The 18,292-nt window shown below is 39.4% G+C and overlaps 1 protein-coding gene across 3 annotated transcripts in view; it reads right to left on the minus strand.

Annotated features, from left to right (window-relative positions):
- The window catches only part of CDC16 (cell division cycle 16), a 41,416-nt gene extending 29,108 nt beyond the window's left edge, over positions 1-12,308 (minus strand). For 2 of the 3 annotated variants that reach the window (XR_009181104.2, XM_071208754.1), the window contains exons 1-9: positions 12,100-12,259; positions 10,406-10,460; positions 10,221-10,318; positions 8,739-8,777; positions 8,263-8,403; positions 3,967-4,126; positions 2,879-2,970; positions 2,178-2,311; positions 114-193 (exon numbers count right to left, since the gene is read on the minus strand). Coding sequence is in view for 2 of the 3 variants with exons in the window: in XM_071208754.1 (XP_071064855.1) it covers positions 114-193; positions 2,178-2,311; positions 2,879-2,970; positions 3,967-4,126; positions 8,263-8,403; positions 8,739-8,777; positions 10,221-10,318; positions 10,406-10,460; positions 12,100-12,147 (847 nt within the window). In the remaining variant the exon portion in view is untranslated. Of the gene's footprint in view, positions 1-113; positions 194-2,177; positions 2,312-2,878; positions 2,971-3,966; positions 4,127-8,262; positions 8,404-8,738; positions 8,778-10,220; positions 10,319-10,405; positions 10,461-12,099 lie in introns of all 3 variants that reach the window. The other variant, XM_058278335.1, reaches the window with a different exon arrangement.
- Between the last annotated feature and the right edge of the window lie 5,984 nt (positions 12,309-18,292).

Raw genomic sequence — 18,292 nt, forward strand, 5'->3', positions numbered from 1 at the left:
CTTTTATTGTAAAGCTCCACTATGTTACCTGCAAACTCAATTATCAAAGATGTTAAGACAAAATTTCAGAAATTTGTCTTAAAAATTGTTTTAATTTAAAAACAAATTCTTACCATTTGCTTTATTCAGTTCCACAAGTGTCCCTATGTGGACAGGTAAACAATTTGCATGGAAAGGATCTTTTTCCATTACTCTGAAAGTTAAAGCAACACATTACTACCCCAGAAACAGTATGAAATAGCTCTCTTCATAATTAGCTATCATTTGTACAATACTGTGCGTTATACTACTTTTTTACTTTCTTAGCTTAATTATCTTCAGCTAAGGCAAGGATTAGATTACAAAGGAAAGGGGAAATTGTGGTTGATATAGAAGGAGAAAGAAATAAATTATCATGTACATTCACTTTTAGTCAATAGAATTGTATGATATGAAATATGTAGTCCAATTATTTAAAAGGTTAAAAAAAAAACCTCTGAAGTACTAAATAGATGACAAGTATTTGACAATTAAAATTTTTATGATTTCAAGGATTTTAAGCAACTCCAAGCACCCACAGAATATAGTATATATAATTCTGCTAAAGAAAAAGTTTGAACTATTGTACTGGAAAGCCAGTAGAGGAGGTGGGGGGAATGACTTAGTCAATGTGCCAGGCTGAGTGTCCAATATCTACAGGATTTTATTAGTCTCCAATTATTAGTCTCCATATATGAAAATATGCCAAAGTGGTATTCAAAAATTTGCAAATTATCAAAGATGGGGGAAAGGAACATGTATGGCCTTAAGAAGTTAATGTAATAAGCCTACAAATATAAATAAAACTATGTCTGTAAATTGCTCTTAAAGAGAACATACTGCTTGGTACTGTGCAAATAGTAAAGGCAACTTAAATTATGATCAACTAGTATGAGATTACTCAGAAAGCACGACAACACATTTGTTAGGTAAAACACACTGAACTGACTAAAAGGAAAGGACATTAGAAGCAGGTCCAGGTAGCATTAAGAAAACTTTTGTGCATGAAAGGACTTCATCATGAAATTAAAGAGACAACAGAATGGATAAAATATTATGAAATCACATATCCAATAAGGATTTAATATCCAAGACATATAAAGAAATTCTACAAGTCAGTAGCAGAAAGAGAAAACAAAGCAATTAAAAAATGGCTTAAAGACTTGAACAGACATTTCTCCAAAGATATACAAATGGATAAAAAGTACATGAACGTCAGACGCTCAACATCATTAGCCATTAAGGAAACGCAAACCAAAACCATAATTTGATACCATTTCACACTCAAAAGAATGGCTATTAAAAAAACAACAGAAAATAACAAGGATTGGAGAGGATGTGGAGAAATAGGAACACTTGCTCAATGTTGGCAGGAATATAAAATGCAACTGTTAGGAAAAGACTTTGGTAGTTTTTAGCAAGTTAAATATAAAACTACTATATGACTTGGCAAAAAGTATTTACTTAGTAGTATCTGACTCATATTTTTCCAAAAGCTTGAATTCTAGTTGTGCTATATCCATACAATGGAATATTTTTCAGTCATAAAAAGAAAATAATTTCTGATACATGTGACAACATGGAAGAACCCTGAAGATATCAAGTTGAGTGAAATAAACCAGACACAAAAGGACAAACATTGTTAGGATCTCACTGACATGAAGCAAATTCAGAATTCAGGTTGTCAGGGGCAGGGGAAGGGGTGAGGGATGAAGAGCTAATGCTTAATAGGCATTGGAGTTTCCATTTGGGGTAATGAGATATGTTTTGGTAATGAATGGTGGTGATGATAGCACAACATTGTGAGTGTAATTAATATCACTGAATTATACTTTTGAATTGTATTTAAAAGGGGAGCTTTCAGATTGCATATATGCCATAAAAAATTAACAAATATAGAACTGTTCAACACAAAGAACCCTAATGTAAACTATGTACTATAGTTAATAGTATAATTATAATAATAGTGTTTTATTGATCTTAACAAAGGTATCACAGTAATGCAGTGTTAATAAAAGGGAAACCATGAGTGAGAGGGGAGTATACGGGAATTCCGTATTTTCTGCATTTTTCTGTAAACCTACAACTTCTCTAATAAAAAATAATAAGATAAATTGAAGTCCTTATGTTCCTACACAAAAACAGATGCATATACTTACACAGAAGTAAACTTGTAGCACATTTTAAAATCACAGTTATAATAATGTCTTTCAGCTAAAGACACTACCACATCCAGATTGTCTTGCAAGCCATCTACAGATTCAGGGATGACAGTTTCACTAGGCTTATTATACTGAAACACAGAGAAATTTAAACATAAACTAAATGAGCAATAATATAAAAACATGGCCCAAGTGTTTAAGGGATTTACACAAGGACATGTGTGAGCCTCTGAGAAGTTCTCTGACCTCAAGTTTCATCAGAGCTCTTCTCAATAAGTTTCATTTTCTTCTCAATTTTTTATCAGCATTCCATGGCAGGAAATATTTTAAAACATAGAAGTTCAGGTAGCATAAGAGAAAATTCTCATTTTCATGCAACTTTATTCCATTTACCTAACAATTCAATCCTTTAGTATTGACGCGATTTTTGGAAGCTTTTTTAAAGAATCATTCCATATACTTTAAATAATCTAACTATATTCTTGTGCAAATGTACTAAGTTTGTAAAAATTAAATTTCTTAAATTTTAGATGTACTGAACATAAGTCTTCCTGTCGTATTAACAAATTCTACTTCTATGAGAGAAAGAACTTAGATTAGTAAAACGCCAAACTTGATTAATTAGTAAAAGAATAGAGGTCAAATTTAATGGTAGAAATATTTATATAAAGCAAACACTAACTTTTGCTTTTACTCACCTTTTTTAATTTGTTCTCAAATAGAAAACGTAGCAATTCCTGTTCTTCAGTACAGAGCTTGCTAAGAGGTAGTGATTCAAGAAGTTCTTTTTCTTAAAAATGTTGAGGAAAAAAAGAATGTTTTCACAGTATTTATGGAGGAAAAAAAACCTTCAGCAATTAAAATAATTCTATAGTTTTTTTATCTAAATAAACTCAAAAGAGAAAATAACATTTGTTATGGAGGGCTGAAGCAGCTTTACAAGGGCTCTGGCCCAAGAAATCTTCCAGGGGGATTTTAATCATCAGTCAGAATGAAAAATCACTAGGCCGGTTTGCCTTAGCAGTATTGGCATTCAGGGCCAGACAATTCTGTGTTGCAGGGGGATGCCCTGTGCAGCAGAGTGTTTAGCAGCATCTCTGGTCTCTATCCAGCAGATACCCAAAGCAGCCTACCACCCCTTCATCCTGGATATGTGAGACAAAATGTCTGCAGGCATTGCCAAATGTTCACGGTGGGGGCAAAACTGCCCCTGGTTGAGAACCAGTGCACTAAGCTAAGCTGTGTTTGAATCCCATCGATATAACAACCACACTTTCTATTTGTTTCTCTTGTTTATCCATCTCCAAGTCACTGCAGACATTCTAGATCAGTGGTTCTCTAGATCAGTGATTCTGGATCAGTGGTTCTCAACCCCTGCTATACTCTGGCCTCATCTAGGAAGCTTCAAGTCAGGGCCCCACCTCCAGAGATTCTGAAATGCAACTGGGGCCTAGACAGTGGTATGATGTTAAGACTCCCCAAGAATTCTAAAATGCAAGCAGGTTGAGAATCACTAAATTAGACATTGAAATCTTTATTTACATCACCTCAATCACTTCCCAAAAAGAAAGCTGAGCACATCAAAATCTCTAAGGATTGTGACAGCTAGAAGCACTGTACAATACTGTATTTTGCCATGTGCTGCATATTTGACCAGATATTAAGGAAGTTAATAGGGCTATTTAAACTTGTGTATAGCCTACCCTTGTTTCTAGAGATTTCAGGGAAAAAACCAATCCAAACAATATTAATTGTGCTAAACATAAAAACACCTTAGTGTCCAAACCTTCTTGTGCAGTCAACATATGGTGTGATGTTAAAAGATCAAATGCTTCAAAACAGTAGACATCAAGCTTCAAAGCTTCTTTGTAGCTATAAGTAGCTAGAGTTCGATTATCAAGAGCATCATAGATCTTTCCTCGCAAAAGACAAATAGAACTCTTTATCTGTTGGAAAAATATGAGTCAAATACTATTAAATCAATACCTTTAAACTTAATTTTTTATCAAAAACTATAAATTAAGGAACACTGAAAAGTTAATTTATATCTAAAGGATTTATCTTGTCAAAATATAGCAGAATTACCTCAACAAAATACTTGTTAATCGAATCCAAGAACACATTAAAAGAATTATTCATCATGATCAAGTGGATTTTATACCAAGCATGCAAGGGGGTTCAACACAAGAAAATCAATCTGCGTAACAGACCACGTTAATAAATCAAAGAAGAAAAATCACATGATCATCTCAATTGATGTAGAAAAGGCAATCTAAAAAAATCTGACATCCTTTCTTGATAAAAAACCTTCTAAAAGACAGGAATCGAAGGAACCTTTCTCAACATGATAAAGGCCATATATAAAAAACCCAAAGCTAACCTTGTACTCAATGGTGAAAGACTGAGCGCTTTCCTGTTGTGACTGAGAACAAGACAAGGATGTCCCCTGTTGTTCCATAAATAATGCTAGAGGTTCCAGCTAGAGCGATCAGGCAAGCAAAAGAAATAAAAGGCATCCAAATGGGAAAGAAGTAAAATTTTGCTATTCACAGATGGTATGATCCTATACCTGGAAAGTCCTGAAAGACTTTCAGGACTAGTAAACGATTTCAGCAGTAGCAGGATACAAGATTAATATGCAAAACCAGCAGTGTTTCTATATACTAGTAATGTGCAATCTGAGAAGTCAGGAAAAAATTCCATTTAAAATAGCGACTAAAAGAATAAAATATTTAGGAATAAACTTAATCAAGAACGTAAAGCACTTGTGCTCAGAAAACTACAATGCACTGCTATAAAAGGAATTTTAAAAAGACCTGAATAAATGAAGAACATTCCATGCTCATGGACTGGGACACTAAATATCATGAAGATATCAATTCTACCCAAATGGATATACAGATTCAATGCAATTCTGTATTGATAAAAACTCCACCAGCATTTTCTAAAGAAATGGAAAACACAATTATCAAATTTATTTGGAAGGGTAAGGGGCCCCGAATAGCCAGAAACATATTAAAAAGGAAGAGCAAAGTTGAAGGACTCTCACTTCTGGACTTTAAATTCTATTACCTAGCTACAGTGGTAAAAACAGCATGGTACTGACATAAAGACAGACACATAGACCAGCGTAACCAAATTGATGGATCAGAAACAGACCCTCACATCTATGGTCAATGATTTTTGACAAGGCTGTCAAATCCACCTACCTGGGGAAGAACAGTCTATTCAAAAAATGGTGCTGGGAGAACTGGATATCCACAGCCAAAAGAAAGAAGACCCTTCTCTCACACCTTAACAAAAATTAACTCAAAATGGATCAAAGACCTAAATATAAAAGCTAGAACCATAAAGTTCCTAGAAGAAAACATAGGGAAACATCTGCAAGACCTGGTGCTGGGTGGTGGATTCTTAAACTTTACACACAAAGTACGAGCAACAAAAGAAAACATGGATAAATGCAACCTTGTCAAACTTAAACACTTCTGTGATTCAAAGGACTTAGTCAAGAAGGTGAAAAGGCAGCCCACTCAATGGGAGAAAATATTTGGACCCCACATATCCAAAAAAGATTTAATTTCCATTCTATATAAAGTAATCATACAAGTCAACAATAAAAGAGCAAGCAATCCAATTAAAAAATGGGCAAAAGACTTAAATAGACATTTCTCCAAAGAGGAAATACAAATGGCCATAAAGCACATGAAAGCATGTCCATATCATCAGCTATTACGAAATGTAAATTAAAACAATGAGATGTCATCTCACACTGCACAGAATGGCCATTATTATTATTTTTTTTTAAAGAATAAGTGCTGGAGGGGATGTGGAGAAACAGGAACACTCCTTCACTGTTGGTGGGAATGTAAAATGGTGCAGCCTCTATGGAAGACAGTTTGGTGGTAACTCAGAAAGCTAAATATAGAACTGCCATAGGATCCAGCAATTCCTCTATTAGGAATATATCCAAAAACAACTGAAAATTCTGACATAAACAGACATTTACACACTGATGTTCACAGTGGCGTTATTCAGTTGCCAAAAGACAGAAGCAACTCAAGTGCCCATCAACCAATGAATGGATAAACAAAATGAGGTATATATATATATATACCTGATGCAATTCTATGTCAGTGTAAGAAGAAATAAAATTGGGCCATGTATGATAGCATGGATGAACCCTGAAGACATTATGCTAAGTGAAATAAGTCAGGCACAAAAGGACAAATATTGTATCGTCTAACTAATATGAATTAAACACGAAGAATAAACTCTTGGGGTTAAAACCTAGAGCACAGATTATTAGGAGAAATGAGGAGGGCTGTGAACAAGTACTGATGCTTAATCTATGCAGAAGTTTAAATTAACTTGACTGGAAAAGTGTGGAAATGGATAGAGTTGATGGTAATATATTACAGTAAGTAGAACTAATGCAACTGTTTACAAATAAGATTGTGGCTGAAAAGGATAGTCTCGGGATGTAAATGCAAATGAAAGAAGGCTAGAGAATAATTTAGGACTGAATAACATGGTGAACCCAGATGAGGATGTGAATTGTGGTTAATAGTACAAATACATGTTCTAGTTCTATGAAGTAGAGCAAATGTACATCGCAATTGCAGGGTAGCCAGAATATGGAGAAGCACTGGAAAAATACAATTAACTTATAGACTATAATTAACAGCAATACTGCAATATTCTTCCATCAATGCCAAAGGTTACTATGTTAACAGGGGGATAAAGAAAAAATACATCAAATGCACACTTCAGACCATAGTTAGTGGTAATAGTCTGATGATATTTCTCATAATCTGTAACAAATGTTCCACAACAATGTAGTGTGTTGGTGGAGGGGTGTTGTAAGGGAATTCCACACATCTGGATGATTGTTTTGTAAGTTTACAACTTCTCTAATAAAAACATAGTTACCAAAAAACTACCATAGTACAATGAATAGAAATATGAAAGTATTATAGAAAGCTTTTCAGTCTACAGTCTCTGGGCTCTCATTACTTTATTCCAACAAATCTTTATAACTTACGTATATACCACTACTATAGTGTTCATTATTTGTTTTGTCCCAAATAGGATAATAATTTAGAGATAGCAAATAGAGGCCCTATCTATCTAAACATTAAAATAATTTGATAAAGAGGTCCCAATAAAAGATCTTAGTAAATATTAGAAAAATGAAGGCAAGTGTAGCATAAGGGTTAAGACTTCTGGAAATGGACAGACCTGAGTTCAAATCCCAGCCTTTGACCCTGGACAAGTTATTTAACTGCTCTTGGCCTTTCCTCATCTGTAAAAGGCAAAAACCAATAACTTATTGGGCTTTTGTGAGGATTAAATTAAATATATGTCTATAAAGTAACAACACATAGTAAGTGATCAATAAATAGCAGCTATCTTACCATTACTGTTAATAGCAGGATATGGAAATGTGACTTATATTCTAGACTCTAAACCTCAAAAAAACACAAACCTGAGTTTAAAAATGTTCCTTAACCATCAACATGGTTAAGGGGGTGAAGAAAATTCACTGTAAAATCTAAGCTTACAAAATAATGGAGGGTATTATGAAAATATCAGACCTAGGCTAATTAATTAGCTAGGCTGAGACATAGGGAAAAAAATAACTTCATAAAATAAATAATGCATTACAAAAAAGGTCCAAAAATAATAATGACAACAATGATATATTCCTTCTAACATTTTTGTGTTTTCCTCCAACCCACCCAATTACTGACAACCTATATTAAAATCATTCATTTGTTGTCCTTCATGAGAAAATGTTCTCACATTTGTCCTGTTAACCACAGTCCATCTTCCACTACTGGATTCCCTGTGTTATACAGTCCCATGCTTTGTACAATCCTTAATGTACGTCTTAGCACATAAAATATTGGATGAGAGGACAAAAAAAAAAAAAAAGGAAATCTCACCTAAGAATGTAAAGTATTCATAACTTTTTAAGGAGAAAAGTAGAGCAACTATGTTTTCTCATAAAATAATTGAGAAGATGGGGGAATTGGTGAGCAGCAGCTCCAAAACATGGTTTTTTTAGATCAGGTTTACTTACTGAGGATTGTGACATTTCCCAGTCATTGGAAGAGTCTTTCAAGCCACTTTCATCCTTCAAGTATTTTTCAAATAATCGTTTGTTGATTGGTTCTTCCATATCAAGGATATCAAGAGCCTGTTGGTGCTCTTTTGCAGCAAACTATGTAGAAAATGTAAATACTGTCATCACCATGACTTCTATGACTAAATATATACACATATAATCTAGATTTTAAAAGGGAAATAAGTATTATACCCACTCATTACTTAAATTAAGAATGTCTAAAGCAGAATTTTTTCATGTACGTCAGCTTTTAGAAATAGAGAATCAACATTTTACAGCAAACACTACCAAAGTAAAGAACATTAACTCATGAAATACTTTATTAACCTGCCAAGCCACATAATGGAAATTCTCACAAATATCTAAGGAAGGTATAATATTCATAAAATGAAACTTTTACCAAATATAAATGAATGTGAGAGCATACTTACATGACACCTAGCTGCAAGGTAGCGGCATGCTTCATACAACTAGGAAAGAATGAATCTATTACAAAAATGGTCAAAATAATAAGCATCTTCACTTTATTTATTTATTTTATTTCTCTCCCCTTCCCCCACCCCCAGTTGTCCGCTCTCTGTGTCCTTTCGCTGTGTTTTCTTCTGTGACCGCTTCTATCCTTATCAGCGGCACCGGGAATCTGTGTTTCTTTTTTTTGTTGTTGCGTGATCTTGTTTTGCCAGCTCTCCATGTGTGCGGTGCCATTCTTGGGCAGGCTGCACTTTCTTTTGTGCTGGGCAGCTCTCCTTACGGGGCACACTCCTTGCACATGGGGTTCCCCTACAGAGGGGACACTCCTGCATGGCACCGCACTCCTTGTGCTCATCAGCACTGCACACGGGCCAGCTCCACACGGGTCAAGGAGGCCCGGGGTTTGAACCGCGGACCTCTCATGTGGTAGGCGGACGCCCTATCCATTGGGGCAAGTCTGCTTCCCAGCATTTTCACTTTAAACAGATCCTATAATCATGACATGAACTATTTTCATAAATTCTCCTTTGACTTTTGCATTGAAAAAAAGTGCAGTCTCTTTAACTCATATTCATCACGAACTGTTTTCTAGGTACTGAGGATTGGAATGGGGTAAGAACCTGCCCTCAATAAGGTTATAGGAGGGGAGTTACAAACACAGTGCAAATGTGGGAAGGCCCATAAGAAAGTACTAGCAAGTTGAAGAAAGAAACATCTGTAAGGAGAAGGGCTACATTAGGAAAAGTCAGGAAAGGCTTCATAAAGAAAGTCATGTTCAGGATGAGCCTGGAAAAACGAGGAATTAGAGGGGTGGGGTGGGGGGGTGCTCCAGGCAATGATTATAAACAACTGTTGAAAGTTCAAGGAAGTGCAAGGTTCAACATGGCTAAAGCACACCGTATATGTGAGCATGGGGGTGGTAGGTTAGAGGGGAACCCACGGAAATCATAAAGGACCTTGGTGTCTACTCATGTGTTCTGATTTTCTCCTGTAGGTAATGGGAAATCACTGAATGATTTTCCAAGTGACACAGTCAGCCCTGTGTTTTAGAAAGATCATCACTCATGATAGTTTGAAAGATGAACTCCAGACAGGGAAGATAAGAAAGGAGAAAAGCAACACTGGATAAAAGAGACAGGAAAAGAGACTATGATGACAAAACAGAGAAATTAAAGGCTTGACATGTATGAGTGATAGTGAAATGGGAAGGAATATCCACAATTTCAAAGCTATTTAGAAAACAGATTTTTAGATCTTAATGAGTAGATGTGGGAGCAGGGAGAAAAGGTACCTGAGAGTAGGACTAAGAAATTTTCTCTTTAGAGTCAATAAGAAAAAATAGAATCCTTTTCAATAATTTAGACATAAAAGAACACACACCTAAAATATTAATGGCATTTTTTAAAGCTTTGGAAACTTTCAGAGCTCATACAATTACTTACTTTGTCTAGTTTTCGTGACCGAAGTGCATGGGCTGCTCTATGATATTGTGCTGTGAGGTAAAGACATTGAGCCAACCAATAAATGTCCTGGGGCTCCTCTGGAAGAAAAATTACATAAATGGTCAAAGGTGAAAGAAGGGAGAAAATTAGAGAAATCAGGGGGGGAAATAGCATTTGTCACCTACCGTGAGAGAGTGAAGCGACTTTATCTGCCCAAAATAGAGCACTTTGATACTGTTGCTGGTTTAAAAAAAGAAAATACAAGGGGTTACTGTTCTGTTATTTCAGTAGTTTTAAACAGACACCTAATATTATTAAAATGCTATCTAATCAATCAACATCTTAATACAAGAATTTTTTTACAAGTGGTAGGGGTCTATCATACCTCAGCTAGAGTTCTAGTTCAATGGTTAAAAAAATAAAAATTATTATAAGATCTTTTAAATATACAGTTCGAGGAGGCAGTTTTTTTTTTTAACTCATACATTTCAAAAATGTATCAGCAGGTATCTACAACAGTAGCTACTTTTTTTTTCAGTAGCTACTTTAAATGATTATTTTGCAGTGAAGAGTCATTAGCACTTCTTACACTGATATTTATGTCATGATACTTTCAATGAGCTGTTAATCCCAAACTGGAGTTCATTAGGAAGAACACTATTCTCAAATACTTTATATAATACAGTTGTAATTTTAATAACACTCGAATTAAGAAAAAAAACACACAAACATTAATTAAGCTTCACTGACCACAGAAGGAAAAAAAACCCACATGTTCTGGCTACTCTAACAAAAATGAAGAAGCTAACTGTCCAGCCATTGGCAGTCTTAAATTCCAAGTTTACCATGACTTGCTTTAGTGCCCGTTCTGCTTCTCAGTCTTTTCTACCACCTTTGTGTCAGTCCCCCTGGATGCAAACCAGGAACTCTGCTCCCAGTTAGGTGGGAGAAGAAATGCTTGTGAGCCAGTTACTCATCTGCTAAAGGACAAGTGCCCCAAGGGTAGACACCAGGCCTATTTGCTCTTCGGGGCATCCCCAGGGCCAGATCAAAACAAAAGTGACCAGTAAACATTTGTTCACTTCAATTGACTAAAGGAAAACAAAAATGTACCAAAAACACGTTGGTGTATCACCTCACATCTAATTCCCCATACTTCCTACGGAGCAAGTCTTTTACTCCCTTCTTCCTGTCCATTCACCAGGAAAGCACACATTTAAATAAAAATTAAATGACATAATGGATCGAATCCTGCTGACTCTGGAGACATTTTTTTAAATCACTTTTTTTTGCTGGTCAGGTAGTGCAGGGAACGCGGATGCAGTAAATGAGAATGTTTTAAAGTATTGATGTAACAGGCTTGTTTATATCTTCATACAATCACACTCAGTCAAGGCGGAATGGCAATTAAACCTCTAGAAAAATTTCTAGTAGCAAGGAAAATTCGAAGACCACCCTGCTACCTTCCTCCCAAAATAATCCTTCGACTTCCACTGAGCACTATTTACTGAGCGCCTTGCTTGTGCCCAAGTGTTCGGCTGGCGGCAGAGTGGAACCTTGCACAGGTACGAGGCTCAGCCCTACACCTGGGTGGCTTCCATCCCAAACGCCCCTCAGGCTCCACGCTGCACGCGACCGCCCTGAGGCGGGGAGCAACAACACACAGGGGTCCCTCACTTGGGGGTACGGTGGTGAGACGGGGGTGCACCCCCCAAAAGAGAGCTCAGGGCCGGTCCAAGCAATCCCCTCCAAGAACCCTCGTGACAGCCACGCCCTCCTCCCGGGGCCCTGGTGCAGGCGGCTCTGGGCCGGCCCCGCCACCCAAGCCGGGGCCACGCGCCCCGCCGGGCCGCCCCGCCCGCGGCCGCCGGAGCCCCACCTGGTCGATGTACTGCCGGACGCGCTTCCGCAGCCGCTCCAGGTTCATGGCCGCGCGGGCCCGGGGAGCGCGCGCTGCCGCGCCGGGGCCGGGCTGCGCCGGGGCCGAGCGCCGGTCGCGGTCCCTGGACGCGTCTCCCTCTTTCCTGCCGCCCGCCGCGACCCCCTGCCGCGCCCCGCGCTCCGCCGCCCAGCCACTGCGGCTCTTCCTCTCGGCGCCGCGCTCCCGGCCAGACCCCGCCCCCGGAGCGTCCCGGAGAACGGGTTCCCCCTTGGCGCTGGAAACCCGCCTCGCGCTGTTGGTTCCGACGCGCTCTCGTTTCCCTTCTGGCTTTTGAGAGCTGCGCCAGGTTGGTCGCTTGGGTTTTGGAGGTTCCTGGTGTGGGCTGGGGGTTCTTGTGAAGTCTCTTGTTGCCATGCGACGCCTTACTTTTCCGATTCAAGTCTCTCAGGACGCGCAGCGTATTTATTTATTAATGTACCCATTCATTCATTCATTCTTTGTCAGTGGGTCTCGGGTTGCGCGCTGCTCACTGTCTGCGGGGAGGCGCCTTGAGTCCTGGAGAACACAAAGGGCAGGCCTTATTTGCCAGAGGAATCTTGTGGTCCACTGGGAAGATTCTTGCAAAGTGCAGACAGAATACCCAAAGATTAAGAGCCCAGCTTCTACCGACAAACTGTCTAAATTCAAATCCAGCTCCTGCTTCCTATGCGTATAATGTTAGACAAGCTACTTAATATCTGGAAACCTCGATTTTCTCAGCCATGAACTGGAGATAATGAGTATACATACTTCATAGGTTTCTTTGAGGATTAAGTGACTATGCACACAACACACCATTTCCTGGCACACAGTAAATGGTATATAAGCATTTACTGTTATCACTATGAATGTGATCCTAACACATAGAAGTGTCCCTTTCAGCTTGTCTTTTGGTAAAACCGAAAAAGCTCATCCCTCAACCCTAACCACTGGGCCAAGTCCGCTGCCTGAATACTTTAAATAGATGATGTATGGTATGAAATATCAGTAACTCTGTTTTTAAAAAAGTCTGAGAATTTGAATGCAAAAAGAAACTTTTTTAAAAATATATTTGGGAAATGGACTTTGGCCCAGTGGTTAGGGCGTCCGTCTACCATATGGGAGGTCCTCAGTTCAAACCCCGGGCCTCCTTGACCTGTGTGGAGCTGGCCCATGCGCAGTGCTGATGCACGCAAGGAGTGCCCTGCCACGCAGGGGTGTCCCCCGCGTAGGGGAGCCCCGCGCGCAAGGAGTGCACCCGTAAGGAGAGCGGCCCAGCGGGAAAGAAAGTGCAGCCTGCCCAGGAATGGCGCCGCCCATACTTACCTTGCCGCTGATGACAACAGAAGCGGACAAAGAAACAAGACGCAGCAAAAAGACACAGAAAACAGACAACCGGGGGAGGGGAGGGGAATTAAATAAAAATAAATCTTTAAAAATATATATATATTTTTTATTTATTTTTAAAAGCTATGTAGATTACATAAAACGTTACATAAAAATATAAGGGATTCCCATATGCCCCACTCCCCACACTCCCCACTTTTCCCCACATTAACAAGTTCTTTCAGTAGTGTGTGTAGCAGTTTGATCTTATTGATGATTTCCAAAAAGAAATATTGGATTATGTTTGTAAACTGATCTTTTCCTCTGGGCATATTAGATTATATTGGATTCTTTACTTAATCAAATAAGCCTCTTGTGCCAGTAGGACATTGAGTTCCTGCCCATTGGTGGGTGGGGACTCAGATAAAAGACATGGCAAAGGAAAGAGTTGGAAGGTTTTTGATGTTGGAGTTTGATGCTGAAGTCTTAAGCTGGAGCCCTGGGACGTAAGCACACAGAGGAAAGAGAAGCAAGCCCCAGGAATAGCAGAACCCTGAGTCCAGAGAGAAGCAAGCCCTGGGAAAAAAGGAACTCTGAGCCCAGAGAGAAGCAAGGCCTGGGAAGAGAGGAACCCAGGAAGCCTGAACCCTGGCAGACATTGGCAGCCATCTTGCTCCAACACGTGGAAATAGACTTTGGTGAGGGAAATAACCTATGCTTTATGGCCTGGTGTCTGTAAGCTCCTACCCCAAATAAATACCCTTTATAAAAACCAATCGATTTCGGGTATTTTGCATCAGCACCCCTTTAGCTGACTAATTAAGTGTGGTACATTCATTGCAATTAATGAGCACATTTTGGAGCATTGCTACTCTGCATGGATTATAGTTTACAGTGTAGTTTACATTCTTTCCCATTCAATTTTGTAGGTTATGGCAGAATATATAATGGCTTATATCTGTCATTGCAATGTCATTCAGGACAATTCCAAGTCCCCAAAATGCTCCCATATTATATCTCTTTTTCCCGCTCCCTGATTTCAGCAACTCTAGTAGCCACTGTCTCTACATCAATGATATAATTTCTTCCATTGCCAGAATCACAATAAATCTATAGTAGAATACCAGTAAGTCCACTCTAGTCCATGTTTTATTCTCCAATCCTGAGGATTCTAGGATGTTGATGCCCATTCTACCTCTAGTTGAGAAGGGACTTTGATCCCATATAGCCCATGGATGGGACTCTCTTGCTTGCAATTGTAGACTCTCTCGGTTCCTTGTTATGGTAGTTTTCCATCCTCACCTCCTTGTTAGTTGTCCTGGTGAGTCCAATGAACTGGGGAGTAGGTGTTGCAACTCCACTGAGCCTCAGGGCATAGCTGGCACATGGACAGCCCAAAGATTCAAGACTCTTGGACATCCACTTACCAACTCCAGCACCAACAATAGGTTCAAATAAAAGGGACAGAAGCATGTACAGTGAAGTCACATCTGAGTCCAACTCTGTCACACTTGGGAGCACAAACTCCAAAGTAGGGCCCACTAGCAAAGCACCAAACTCCAGAGCTGTCTGCCATGGCTGTAGGACCTGGGTGTCTCTGGAGCTCTCAGGAGCCCCACTATTTGGGATAGTATCTACTTTGACCATCTATGAGATCCTCCTGAGATGTACATAAGCATTACCTCTCTGATGACCTCCTGACTCACTTTGAAGACTCTTCGCCATATAAACTCATTTGTCTTTACCTTTTCCCCCTTTTATTCAAAGTCTTTTTGCAGTTGCATTGCTAGTTGGTGCTTGGTAGGAATCCCTTGGTGCCAGGGAGGCTCATCCCTGGGAGTCAAGTCCCATGCTGGAGGGAAGATAGTGCATTTACATGCTGAGTTTGGCTTAGAGGGAGGTCACATTTGAGCAACAAGGAGGCTCTCAGGAGGTAACGCCTAGGTACCCTACAGCACTAGGCTAAGTTGCAGTTTCAAAAGCAAAAGCCTCATAAGCATAGTCATCAGTATCAAGGGTCCATCAATGAACCATCCTTTTTCACTAGTCATTGCCCCTGTACTTGTGGGATTGTTGCCGTTCCATTAGAGAATGTGGCAGAGTTGCCCAGGATGGGAATTCAATATTCATTCTGTGTTTGTGTGAATCTCTACCCACTGTGGTAATGCTCCATGAACATTGGAACATATTTATATACCCTATATGTATGCCCAGGTGAACTTCCTCCCATGTATCCACCATCACTGACACCCCACACCAATGATCCTCCCCTACCATAGTTGTAACCCTTCTGTGATCCAGAACTTCTTCAAAAATGAAGCCAAGAATATCACCAAATTAAATTAGTAGGAAAATGAGATAGTAATGATAGGTTTAAAGATAAGAAATAAAAATACATAATATTTAGAAGAACTAAAACTAAAATAAAGTAAAAAAATTGGGGTATTAAAAAAATTAAAAATATTAAAAACTTTTGTTGCGTTTTGCCCTTCATCACTGTAATAACTGTTGTCCTGTATGTACAGTGCCATTTTCTTCCATTTCTTCCCTAGTGTCTTACTTTTTTTCATTTTGTCTTCAAAGAAGTTTTCGGTCACAATAAAGTCACATACAGAATATACGGGTCTCCCATAAGAAACTTTTCAACAAATATTTTTGATGTCATACCATGTCCCCAACATGGTGTTAGCCATTAGGGGTGCAAAGATGAAAAAGTTAAGTGCATTGCCTTAAGAGAGCTCACAATCTAGTAGAAGGAAACAGATGTGTGAATATATAAGTGCAATACCGCAAGACTCGGGAAGGTTCAGTGAAGAAACCAATGAGGTTCACAAGTCAGTGCTACCCAAGCAAAACATCAGGTGACATTTAAGCAATGGAAATGAAAGTGACATAAACTGGGCCTTTGTTCCCCATAATGAAGTAAAACAATTTAATAAAAGCAATGCATTCTCATTACAAAAAAATTAATGTAGACACACAGTAAATGAAGGCAAAAGACAAACCAGGGAAATGTTTGAAACCTACTACCAAATGCTAGTTTCCCTTAGATGTAAAAAGTTCCTCTAAGCCGATGTGAAAAGATCAATGGCTCGAGGCAAAAATGGGTAAATGACAGGAAGAGAAGTTAATAGGGAAAGAAATACAACTAGTTCTTAAGCATATATGTTGGGAGAAGAGACATGCATTGCCACCTCCAGAGGAGGGGTTCTACCATGTGGAGGATAGTAAAGAGATGTTAGCTTATTCCAAATAGGTGCTGGGGTCACCAAGAAAGATATGACTTACACAGGCAATGGATGAAACAATGTTTTATTCATATAAAGAAGAGATAAAGCAAGCTCAGTTTCACTAGTAGGTATTGGAATCCCATGGCTGGAAAACCTTGCTCTGCAGCCAACGTGGGAGATGGTCTACATGCATCCCTTTTGTTTCCCTCCCCACCATAAACAGATATAGCAACAGGGGTGAGCCTGGTGCCATAAGACATGTGCACAAAGCAGTCTCTAGTGAATGTTTACCTGTGCTCAGTACAAAACTGGAAGGAATGTGCTGGCAGGCCACTATAGCTAGGGGATGAGTTTTTTCTCCAGGCACAACCACCATCAATTTGTTGCTCTTTTTCTATTCTCCTTTCTGTGCTTTGCTTGCATGTATGTATAACTACAAATATATCTTTTTTTCCTACAAAAATTTGGGATATGCAATATATAATTATTCTGGACTCACTGTTCACCGAATGATATACCTTGGAGATCTTTTTTCCATCCATACCTACTTTGTTCTTTTAAATGATTAAAAACTGGAAACGGACTTTGGCCCAGTGGTTAGGGCGTCCCTCTACCACATGGGAGGCCCGCGGTTCAAGCCCTGGGCCTCCTTGACCCGCGTGGAGCTGGCCCATGCACAGTGCTGATGCGCGCAAGGAGTGCTGTGCCACACAGGGGTGTCCCCCGCGTAGGGGAGCCCCACGTGCAAGGAGTGCACCCATAAGGAGAGCCGCCCAGCGCGAAGGAGGGAGCAGCCTGCCGAGGAATGGCGCCGCCCACACTTCCCGTGCCGCTGACGACAACAGAAGCGGACAAAGAAACAAGAGGCAGCAAAAAGACACAGAAAACAGACAACCGGGGGAGGGGAGGGGAATTAAAATAAATAAAAATAAATTAAAAAATAATAATAATAAATGATTAAAAACTAAAGAGGTCTACCGTGCTAATTGTTTCCAATTCGTGGGTGCTTGAGGTGTTTAAAGCTGTGTGTGCTCCAGAAAAACATGTTCTTAAACTTAGTCCATTCCTGTAGGTGTGAACCCATTGGAAGCAGGAATTTTGAAGAGATTTCTTTAGTTAAGAGAGTGTGGCCCACCTCAGTCAGGATGGGTATTAATTCTATTACTGGAGAGCTTTATAAGTGGAGTGAAATTCAGACAGAAAGAAAGCAACAGGAGGCAAGAAGCTGAATCTGTAAGAAAAGAGAAGGACCAGGAGATGCTGCCATATGCCTTGCAATATGACAAGCTAAGGACCCCAGAATCACGGGCAGCCAGCCCCAGAACTCCACAGACTTCTGAGAGAAAGCATCACCTTGGTGGTACCTTGATATGAACTTTCTTTTAGCCTCAAAACTGTCAGCCAACACAGGTCAAGTTGAATCAAAATGGGCCTTAATAATCCATATGGCTGGAGTCTTTATAGGCAGAAGAAATTTGGACATGGTGAGTCAAAGCCAGAGGTCAGTGGAAACCAGAGGAGCAGACACAAGAAGACAGATGGCTGTGTGGCAGAGGCAGAGACTGAGCCATCAGCCATAAGGACGCTACAGCTTCAGGGAAAATGTGTCTTGTCAA

This window comes from Dasypus novemcinctus, chromosome 17 (genome assembly GCF_030445035.2).
Source record: "Dasypus novemcinctus isolate mDasNov1 chromosome 17, mDasNov1.1.hap2, whole genome shotgun sequence".
In the NCBI taxonomy this organism is placed as follows: Eukaryota; Metazoa; Chordata; class Mammalia; order Cingulata; family Dasypodidae; genus Dasypus; species Dasypus novemcinctus.